The sequence below is a fragment of the Tyto alba genome, unplaced genomic scaffold (genome assembly GCF_018691265.1).
Source record: "Tyto alba isolate M040663 unplaced genomic scaffold, T.alba_DEE_v4.0 Super-Scaffold_42, whole genome shotgun sequence".
Lineage (NCBI taxonomy): Eukaryota > Metazoa > Chordata > Aves > Strigiformes > Tytonidae > Tyto > Tyto alba.
In genome coordinates, this window is record NW_024881318.1 from 30,607,612 (window position 1) to 30,618,713 (window position 11,102).

The following is an 11,102-nucleotide window of genomic DNA, read 5'->3' on the forward strand; positions in this document are numbered from 1 at the left end:
AGTTGGGATATGCGTTCTCCAGAAACCCGAAGTGCGTAGGAAAGCTTGTGTGGGGACAGAGCTGCTGTCTTACTAATCACATCCACTGGGAGCCGGTGACGTCCACCTTGCTATTTCATTGCTAAAAATTGAATCTCCTGGGTAGGTGCCTTGACCTGTGTTTTATGGCAATTCCTGCTTTCAGAGGCTTTGGATTCTTTTCTTCCCTTTCCTATAAAGTTCTGCTGTGTTGGCCCACGGGATGACGTCTTCAATGTGTTGCAGGTGTTCCGAGATTCACTCTTTTCCAGTGCAGTCTGGGTCAGCCCGTGGCAAGCGGTGGGGCTGTTTCTGCCCCTGGAGCAGTCAATTCCAGGTGTACTGGACGCCCCTGCAAGTACAAGCAAACTGTGGCCTGCGCTCTGCTGCCAGAGGGATTGAGAAAGAGATGTGAGCGGTGTCAGTCGCGGCGTACCACTGGGCTGCAGTTGGTGTTGAAGCCGGAGCATGTCCGGCACGGCAGCGCTCAGCGGCGGCGTGACTTCATCCAGGCCACAATAGAGCTACTGTCAGGCTCCACTTTCCCTTAGACCTTCCCACTGGCACGTGGGGCTGTGAAAGGCCGAGCGAGTCCTGCTGATCACCCCTCGGCCCTGCAGTCCACGAATCGGCCGCTGGATCGGAGCCAGGGTGTCGCGGCTGGTGCGATACTGCTGCCGGTGCGCTGCTGTAGCAGCGATTGGCACTTGTTGCTCTTTGACCCTCAGCAACCCCACAGCTGAAGGGTCCTTGGAGAGACCCAGCAAGGCTGACAGCTGTTGGATTTCCTCTGTCTCCAAGGCAGCTGTGCTGGAAGCCCACCGACACCCCTTTGGGTCCTTAAATCACCCTCTCCTGAGGTCGTCTATGCCAGGGATGCACGGGGCTCCCGGTCCAGTCACAGTGGGCTGGTTAAACTCACTTTGGCTTCTGACATATAGTTAGCTCTTCACATCTCCCTGTCGCTCCAGAAATATAGATGGGTTCTGCCCCTTTATAACTGTTTTTATTCTTTGTACTTTTATTCTCCACACCACCCCCCCCCCATATATGAGAAGGAATCCCCTTTCATGGTGTTTTTTCCTCACAATTCACGTACCCACTCTTCTAGCATTGTGGCAGGTTTCCCTTCCCATTTTCTCATCCCTTCTCCATGTCCTGCAGGCCAAATCACAGCTTCCCCTGTGGTGTGTACCTTCTATCTTCTCTCTCTTGAGCAGGGGCACGCTTACTCCTGATAGCTGAGACCCTAGTCCGTGCAGGTGGGGAGTAGGTCATACACTCTGAATTGCTGGAGCTCTTGGGATAGTTTCCAGGCCAGTATGTCTGGCAGTTTCTCCCCAGCCCTGATGAGGGAGGAAGAGAGACTTTCTTCACATTGCCAGAGTCGGTGAGCCAATTCATTCAGCATTGGTCCCTCCTCATCTTTCCAGTCCACTACTGCTAGTGTCTTGGCACGTAACAACACTGCACTCCGTACAACTTCTGCCACCGGGTCATGTGCATTGGACTTCTTCTGGATCTGTGGGGAGCTGCGCATTGTCTGGGTCATAATAAACCATCTCCTGCGTGGCTGATTCCCTCGAGTCTTGGATACCTCTCTCCATGGTGTTCCACTCGCCTGGATGACACACCAGATCTTCTTTGAAGGGGTATCTTTCCTCCATGCCTGACAGAAGTTGCCTCCAGAGGCTGCAGGTTTGTGCCCCTTTTCCAATCTCTTTATCGACGCTCCTTTTCTTAGCGAGGGACTCCAGCTGCCCGGCTTCCTTACCCTCTTAATTCCAAGCCACCGTGTCTGTTATCCCAGCATCAGAGCAGCCAGCTGATAATGTGCTTGTCTGGAAAACGACTGAAATCCTTTCACATGTCTCACAGCTCACTCAGAGTTAGGGCTCGGATTACCTCTGGTTCTGTCTCTTCCTTCTGTTCTTGCGTTGGCTCTGGTTCATTGCCATCCCTTACAAAGCAAAATGATATTTTTTTTGTGTATTTCTTTTTCTGTATGGGGGCAACTGATACCGCTGCAGGTTGGTCCTTTGGTTCAGCTGCTGTGCCTGTTGCAGGGGTTCTCACTTGTTTGTCAGATCCAGAGACGTCCTCTTCCCCTTGAGCGCAGTGTTGAACAGGGGTGAGCAACAGGTTGCAGCGATCCGAGTCCCTCTGCAGTTGCCAGCGTGACAGCATAATTTGTCCAAATGTTCTGCTAGTTTTGCAGGATGCTGCACTCGTTGAGGGGTGAAGTTCCAAAACGCTGGAGGTGTTCCAGGCATTTGCCCTTGCTGTCCCACACGCCGTGCCACTCAGCTCTCCAGCCTCTGGGTGATACGCCTACATAGTTGCTTAACCCTGACCAAACCTGAACCACATTCAGCGTCATGCTGGCTCCTAGCAGTAAACCCACGTTATGCTCAACATTTCTGAAGTTCTCAAACGCTATTGTAATTAGCCTGGAGGAGAAGGGGAAAGTGAAGGGAGGTGTCTCCCCGCCGGACTGGCTCTCCAGGAGAAAAGGTGGAGGGTGTAATTGTTCACGCTTCCCACTAGATGGTCCCTGAAGTACAGAAGTGATGACAGTGCCGAGTACAGCTGCCGGACTAGTCCCTGGACCGACAGCTTCATCGTGCCACAAATCAGTGACACCTAGTACAGTAAAGCGAAAATCTTGAAATCCACCTCGCACGGGTGCCAAGCAGCAGCACAGGGACTGTGTACCGCATAGGGCAAATGGGGTGGTGCACAGCACCACTCTAAGAGTGAGTGCCACTGCTCTAGGAGCCAGTAAACCCACATTATGACAAGCAACTGTTAAACCCAAATAATAAAAAGTTGTAACAAATTCGTTGTAACACGCTCTGCTCAGATCTGCTTTCATCTCAAGCCCTGTGCCCCACGCTGGGCGCCAGAAAGGACTCTTGTGGTTTAAACCCATCTGGCAGCCAAACACCCCGCAGTCGGTCACTCGCCCTCCCCCTCCCAGGGAATGGGGGAGAGAATTGGAGGGGTAAAGGTAGGGAAATTCACAGATTGAGACAAAACCAGTTCAATAATTGAAATAAACTATAATTAACATGATAGGAAATGCAAACGAGTAATGCACGATGCGACTTCTCACCACCCGCTGGCCGATGCCCAGCCATTCCCAGCTAGCCATCCCAGAGAAGTGAGAATCCCAGAACTGCAGTCCTAGAAGGGAGAGCGCTTCATGGTCATCCTTCATCTATTCACTGAGCATGATGTTGCATTATAGCGACTATTCCACTGGCCCATTTAGGTCCATTGCTGTGGCTGTGCTCCCTCACAGCTTCTTGTGTACACTAGCAGGACATAAGGAGTTGAAAAGTGCCTGATTTCTTAGCAACAGCTAAAATCATCAGCACATTATCATTCTTCTCATGACAAATTCCATACTGAATCCAAAATACAGCAGTGTTCTAGCTACTGAGAAGAAAATGTGTCCCCATCCCAGACAAAACCAAACCAGGTTTAAACTAATTCTCCTTAAAAAGAACTATTTAAATGATCATTTTTATGTTTGAGAACTTAGACCAAGCAATAGTCAGACCTATTGCCATCAGAAGTGTAAACACTACAATTAGGAACCTTCCATTCAGTCTCCTTTTGCTTTGGCTAGTTTGTCTGAAATTCCATGTGGGATTCTCCTCTCTCTCACAATTACATTAACATAAACACTCTGCAATTTGTTCTCCCCTCCACTTAGAAAGTTGGAAGGTAAATTACCAAGTGAGTTCCTTTCAGATGCAACAGGAAAGACTTCTGTACTTCCTGCTTTTTATGTATCTTTGTACTTATGAGTACCTACCCTTTCAGATGCTGGCACAACTTTCAACTTTTCTGATCCACTGGACTTCTAAAATTTCGTGCCACAAGAGACAAACGGTGGATTGTGGAAGACTGTGGCGATTTCTAACCAGTGCTACAGTGGCAGGATGTGACAACAGCCCTGAGGAGCACAACTGAATCTCAGTGCATCACAGCAAGTTCAGCTCCTGGCTACAGGCAGAGCTCTGGGACCTACCCCTCACCCCCAGGGAATTTATGCCCTTTAACAGTATCCTAAAGAATTCCAGACTCGAAGGGCCAGGATAGCCATGCTGTCTGAGGAGGGCGAGTCATGCCTGAGTAAGAACAGAAGAATTGTAGGTGTGCCCGTACCATCCAGAAAATATTTCCAGCCTAGGTGATGAGCAGTCGGGGTATTACTCAGCGTAAAGGTGCTCTCCAGCCGGTGTTCAAGTACTCGCTTGTCCCCACACCCCGTATGTCGACCCTACACCAGTGGAACACTGAGACACTGCGCTTGGTGAGCGCTAACCCAGTTGTCTTGGCTTATCTTCTCCAGACTCCAGTGTTGAAAACGCAGCCCTTAATGTAAAAGGCTTTTTTTGAAGCTTTTTGTGGGAGTGGTCTTTGCCTTTAGTTGTTACATAAAGAGTTGTTTGGTGCCAAAGGGTGGCAGCATCTCTGACAAAGGTTGGTACATTTTAGTAACAGGTAAAATGGTTGCCTTCTGTAAAGAACTTGAGAAATTTAAAGAAGCCTCATTTTGTCATTTTTCCCAACCCTCTTTTTTGTTTGAACTGTATTTGAAAACTCTCAAACCTAATTCAAATATCACTGAAATACCAGGAGGGTAACTAACCATCCCACTATCAAGAGAGGTGCTAAACAAAATCATCACTATTTCAATCAGCAGCTGTATGATGATCTTAATCGTAATGTGCCAATTTTCAATACTGATGTCAGGTGTAAAAGTCTCGTAATAAAACCCCCATGTAACTTAGTGCTTTCTCATTAACTAAGACTGTCATACCCAACTCAAGTGAAAAAGATGTAACAGTATTAAAAGATCTGAAATCCTCTTGCAATTGTTAAAATTGCTAAATTGTTTTCCAATTATAACTTTAGTTATATCAGGAACGGTCTCACTATAAAGTATCTTGTGTCCCGGCTGTTCCTGTTACACATGCTATTACTTTACTATTCAATTGCAAATAGGTGCACCTTTGCTCTTTATACTGTGTAATTCCTGGGTTTATGCTTGTGTTAAACTCCTCCTGCATTAAAGGGATATTAACTTGATATATTACTTGAAATAAAAATTTTGGATGACTGGGTAGGATACAGGAATGATGCTTAAAAAAAAAATTAAAAGCAAGCAGCACCTGGATGTGGGTACACAGGATGAATTCCAGTAAGTTCAACATTTTTAGGTTGTTATACAGTATGCTTTCTATTAGGTATCTCCCCAACAGGAGAAGGAAAACTATCAATAACAGCATTTAGTGATGTTTTGAATGGCATTAGTTTAAAGCATACACTTTTGTTCACATCCACAAGTGAAGGAGAAAACACTCAGTAATCGCAACTGACAAAACACTAAAATGTAGTACTTTATTCCCCTCTCCCTGTTTTGAACTGCCTTCAAAAGGCATTTTAGAAAAACGCCCTCATCAGGAACACTAATAAAACCAGTGCCTTAACTGCCCAGCTCTTCAATCACATTAGCCTTTTGGGGTCAATTTTTTCCAGGTGTACTAGAGGCTTCAGTTGCTCAGCAAAGTTCCTCATGTCATCAGAAACGACGTCCTGTCCTGCTGGCGCTACCACGTTGAGCTCCACCAGGTAGGAGAGGGAGAGGGGCTCGATGCTCTCCGTGTTTCCCGGCATTAGGATGCGGAAGATCTTGTACACCACAATCTTCATGATGCCCTTGCGGAACACGTGCCCTTTGGCCACAAACTCGTGGTCCATGCGGAAGCCCATCTCCACCAGGAAGTCCGTCAGGTTGTCTGAAGTAGCGATGTCCACGCAGTTGCGCACCAGCGCGTGGCGGTTCTTGTCGCCTATTTCTGGCTGGCCCAGGTAGCGCAAGTGCCAGGGCATCCCGCTCTTGTCCATGGACCGCCGCGCCCGCAGCACGAAGGGGCTGGCCTGCTGCCCCTTCAGCAGGAACACCATCTCGTGGTCCAGAAACGTCTCCGGCTCCATGTTGTCGCACAGGCCGCGCAGGCGGTGCAGCAGGCTCTCCAGGCTCTGGTCCAAAACGCTCCCTGCGGCGGGTGGAGACAGCGCTTCGGTCACCCCCTTCCTTCCCTTCCCACGCGAGATTTCTCCACAGCGCGGGCCGCCGCAGCCCGCCCTCAGGGGACGACTCCCACCCCACCCCCGCCGCCCGCCTCGCGCCGAGGCCCCTCGGACCCAGCGGCCGCCCCTCGGCCGAGGAGGAGGCGGCGGCGCGCAGGCCCGCGGCCCGCCGGGAGCTCCCCTGGGCGGCGGGAGGGAGCTGCCCCCCTTACCTTGGAGCAGGTACTCCATCATGTTGATGGTGCCGCCCGTGACGGGCATCATGGTGACGGGGGGGGCCTCCATGGTGCAGGCCGCGGGGGCTCGAAGGCGGGCGGCGGCGGCGGCGGCGGGCGCGGCGGGAAGGCGGCGGCAGCGCCCCCTGGCGGCCCGGCGGTGCCGCGCGGGCCCTGCCGGCTGGAGGGGCGGGGCGTAGCGGCAGGTAGCAGCACCCGTAGAATTTTGGGGAAAACCTCCGGCAGCAGCACCCCGGTCTGTCCCCCGCGGGCCGTCAGCCGGCACGGGTCGGCCCGCTGGGTCGGCGGGAAGGCTCAGCAGCAAAGGGGGCAGGGCACCAAGGCGTTGCGGGGTGGCCTTCAGGCACCTGCGGCGTTGCCAGGGGTGAAACGGGAACGGCATGTCCGCTTGGAAAAGCAGAAATCCCGCCGGTTGGGTTCCTCACCTGGACACGGCAGGTTTTGCACCGTTTCTAGACCGAAAACCCGCCGTTTTCAAAAAGTAGCAGGAATGCCCAGTGTTTACCTGCTAAATTTGGTCCTGCTAATCCCCAAACTAGACCTAAAAATTCGATTTTGTTTTTTTTTTTTTTTTTTTTTCCTTAGCTGTTTTTATACCAGGCCTTCAAGCTGCACGGAAAGCAAACACCATGCCTGCCTTTCCCTAATCGGTATCTCTGTAGAGTGGTGCTGCCCCTGCCTCTAAATAAATTCTATAAACATTAGCACAATCCAAACACCTGCAAATGAGAAATGGCAGAAGCAAACTCTTCACAGGGCTGTAACAACTTTTTCCAGCCCTCATATATGTGAGCGAGCTTGTTGCACAGCCGTGAGGTTGAACTGGAGCGACTGCGGGGGCACAGTGCAGTCCAGGAGGGACCCGCCTGCTGCTGGCGCTGGAACCACACCTCGCACAGCTGCCACAGTGCACACGCACTGTACGTCCTTCCCTGATTGCAGGTAAGAGGCCTGTGTTGAAATAAAGGAATAAGATAGTCAGCAAAAGATTTGGGTAATGATTTAAAGGCTTCCTTACACTTCTAAGAGCAAATAATAGGTTTTTTTCTTACATATAGATGAGCTTTAGTTAATGCGGTCATGATGCAGTTAGAATGAAAGAATATGTATTGAGAAAGATAACTAAGAAAAGTAAAAAAAAAAAATGCAGTTTAGTTTTTTGCAAGGGACAGTTCTTTGTGGTGATACAGATTATCTCTTCTGACTAGCTGAGGTGCAGGGTAGCATTAAGAGGATGCCTACTGTTTTGAAATGAAAATTCTTTTAAATTCCCCAGTTGCAGCTATCCCAAGTAGTTCTGCCCCGTAGTCTGAGGAGCTATGCAATAGTGCAGTGCAGAAGCAAACCTCACCCCAACTTGGGCAAACCCCCTGTGGGCCCGGACAAGACAGGAGAGCAAAAGTGGCTCCCTGCCCCCCACCCCAACATCCCCAAATCCCGTCACCAGCTGTGTAAAAGACAGCAAAGGCACAGTCCTGCAGCTGCTCAGCTGCTTGTCACTGTTGGCTTGGAAGCACTGCAGTGCAACTCGGTACCTTAAAGGTATCTTAGAAAGAACCTTTTTCTGCAGTTGATGATGACACAAAGCACAGTTGGTCAGACAGATGGAGGAGGTGGAGAGAAAGAGAGATAGAATTGGAGGGTAAACATGTTATTCCCTGCCACCCACCTAAGTTCTGTTCCACTCCCTTTTAAAACCTCCTTCTCCACCTGGCTGTGTCAGGAAAACAAGATGCCTGTGCAGGGCCAGGCCTTTATCTCAGTTCTGCACCACAATGTTTCAAGAGCACAGAGCAGAGCCCTCCCTGCAGAAATGTGTGATCCAGACGTGTTCACGCATGGAAATAACACGAACAGTAGGGAGGGTCAGTTAGATATAAACTAGATATAAAGGTTTTTCTTCCTCGTTACTAAAACTTGGATTTTTTTTTTTTTTTCTCACTCGTCTCAGAGACTTTGGGACCGAATCCCCAGTCTGTCACCTTTACAAATCAAAATTGCTTTCAGACTAAGCGTAAAGCACTCTCCATTCGCTGGTGGTGAATTAATAGAAAAAAACCTTCCATCCTACAAATCTGTGTGCCAGCTCGTTAAATTTAAATACTGCATTCTGTTATGTAATAGGCAATTTATATAATGAGCTCATTGCATCATTTAGGTTTTTAAAAGTTGTTGACAAAATTTTAAGGCTAGGATTACTCATTAAGTGATTATCTGTCTTAAAAGGTAAGTCAAGGACATTGGGTTGGTCTTTAGCCATTTCACCACAAGCAATGATGTGTCAGTAGTTGAGGGACTATCTTAAATAAAGGGACTACATAAGCTTACAGCACAAAGACAGAGAGAAGTCAATAAACATCAGATAACTGATGAGTTATTACCAGCCCCAGTGTAATACACATTCTGATTCATTCCTCTCTACCTTGCAAAGCAGGAAAATTTTTCACATGAGAGTTCAGTGAGCTGTTCAGCCTGGTGGCTTCCAGACTTGGCCCTGTTCCTAAACTTGCATTACTGAAGCAAAAACCAAAGTTGCATGTAGTTTTCTATGCTATATGACTGTCCCCTGGATTTTAAACGACCAGTTTAGGGTGCTTTGTTATATGTTAAAAAAAGCTGCTGTGAGAACATTTCTTTAGTGAGCGTCCAACTCTTTAGACTTACTTACCCAGAAACAATTTTCATGTGGGAAAGCCAAGATTATTCCTAAAAAAAGTGCAATTCTGTTTAGCCAGAAACTCTGCCAACAGTCGTATCTTCCTGTGTGCTGGATACACCTGCCCATCTTTTTCACTAATGAAGCATTCTTTTAGAATCACTATTCCCAAAAGTTGAACTAATTTTAACTGCTTTAGCGTTGACTGGGCCAGCTCACACAGAGCTATGCCAGCTCTTACATATAAAAGATGGGGAAGGAGCTGGACTGCTGTACGTACCGCTACACTAGCACTTGGCTTGTTTTAAGTACCTTTTTAAAAAAAGCTTTATCCTTGGTGGTAGGGTTGCACTCGTGCACAGTGTACAAAGCAGGCTTGATTGGGTGTGGGCTATGGGCAAAACACTGATAGAGCAATCAGTGCTCGGCAAAAGAAGGCAGCAATGTTGCCCACTTGTTTTGAGGATGAGGTAAGGTTTCCAGGGCAACTTTACATGTTGACTGCTTCCTTGGAAGATCACTTTTTTAAGGTTGTGGATTGATGATGACACAGCCTATGGCATACATGTACTGTAGGATTGCCTTCCATTTGTTTTTGGAGACCAGCATTTCATTACAGGGGAAGTGGGAAGTGATTTGGCAAACTGTGTTACGGTACCACATGGAGAGCTAGAAGCTACAGTCATATGCAACTAGTCTTGCTCTGAGCTTGATAAACTGGCCTAAATCTGCTCTTTCGTGCTGTGGTCCTTGGAAAGATTGGTCATTGGCATAATTTTTATGGCACAGCTGTTTGTTTAATCCTGGTATTCTATTTTATGAAAATGGACTGACCTTGTAGAGTTCTCCCCTGAAAGAATAAAGTAAGGTAAGGAAGAAATTCTTTCCCACGAGGGTGCTGAGGCACTGGAACATGTTGCCCAGAGAAGCTGTGGCTGCCCCCTCCCTGGGAGTGTTCAAGGCCAAGCTGGAAGGGGCTTTGAGCAACTGGGCTGGCCAAAGTTGTCCCTGCCCATGGCAGGGGGGTTGGAACTAGATGGTCGTTAAAGGTCCCTTCAATCCAAACCATGCTGTGATTCTAAGAGCTGGTCTTTAGTTGGCTGTTGTGGATCTCAGCATATACAGACACTGCCTGAAGCCCAAGCCATCATCTCCTTGTTTCAGCTGGTGTCATCGTGCAGTGCAAACCTTCCCTAACCAAAGCCAAAGGGAGAGAGGGAAGAGAACACAACCTCAAAAATGGTAAGCTATGTCCCAAAAGAGATGGAGGTGGTATCTTAAAATCACTGTGAGTAGTAAGAACTCTCACTTGACCCCAAAATGTAACTGGAAGGAGTCAGAGGATGGACCAACTTTTCTCACTTTACGAATGATGTATGAATGAAGAGGCACTAACCAGATGGTTTCTCAAGAAAACATTAAATAGATAACTACCTTGCGAATGAATGAGAGAAAAACAGGATGAGCCCACCATCGTCCTTGAGATAAGGAAGGAACTACTGAGCCACCAAGATAAAGGAGCTGCAAGTTAGCAACAAACTGTATCCAACAAGGCCTGAAGGACGAGATGTGTGTAACTACAGAACTGAGTCTGTGCAAAAGCAAGGGTCAACTAGCAAACACAGTGAAGAAGACTACGAGCCTTCATCAGAACAGCCCTGCCCACGACCACCAAGAGACATTGCGCAGGCGTGATGGGGAGGGACTTGGGGCAGGGGATATGTTAATGATTTCTCAGAATTAATTGTAATATTCCCTCCCTATTCCCGGAATTATAACACATATGTATTAAGACTGATGAATATGTAACTTTGGCATCATAAAAGGGGGCCGCTTTTGGCTCCAGGGCACGCACGCTGTGGAGGAGTGATCCCCCGTGCGTCCAGCGCTGAATAAACATACCTACTTTATAACCTCACCGGTTGTAAAGTCACCTTTCTGCACGTCACAAACACGGTTCATGCCAAGGATGAAAATTGTCCAGTGCTGTGCACAGACACACCCAGAGCCCAGATATGTCTGAATGCTCCTCTGGGAAAGCAAGTCTCCTGGTTTTGACTGGGAGAGTTAGTTTTCTTCCTAGT

The 11,102-nt window shown here is 48.3% G+C and overlaps 1 protein-coding gene and 1 long non-coding RNA gene across 2 annotated transcripts; one reads left to right on the forward strand and one right to left on the reverse strand.

The window, feature by feature from the left end:
• Window positions 1-3,065: 3,065 nt before the first annotated feature.
• Window positions 3,066-6,491, reverse strand: MED18 (mediator complex subunit 18). The gene is made up of 2 exons (XM_042804632.1): window positions 6,339-6,491; window positions 3,066-6,092 (listed from the first exon to the last, which is right to left on the reverse strand). Exons 1-2 carry the CDS (start codon window positions 6,409-6,411, stop codon window positions 5,539-5,541), a joined length of 627 nt encoding a protein of 208 aa, XP_042660566.1. The 5' UTR covers window positions 6,412-6,491; the 3' UTR covers window positions 3,066-5,538.
• On the forward strand, window positions 6,105-10,709 carry LOC122154639. The gene is made up of 3 exons (XR_006166671.1): window positions 6,105-6,348; window positions 7,140-7,304; window positions 10,183-10,709. It is a non-coding gene; the product is annotated as an uncharacterized LOC122154639 (long non-coding RNA).
• Window positions 10,710-11,102: the final 393 nt, after the last annotated feature.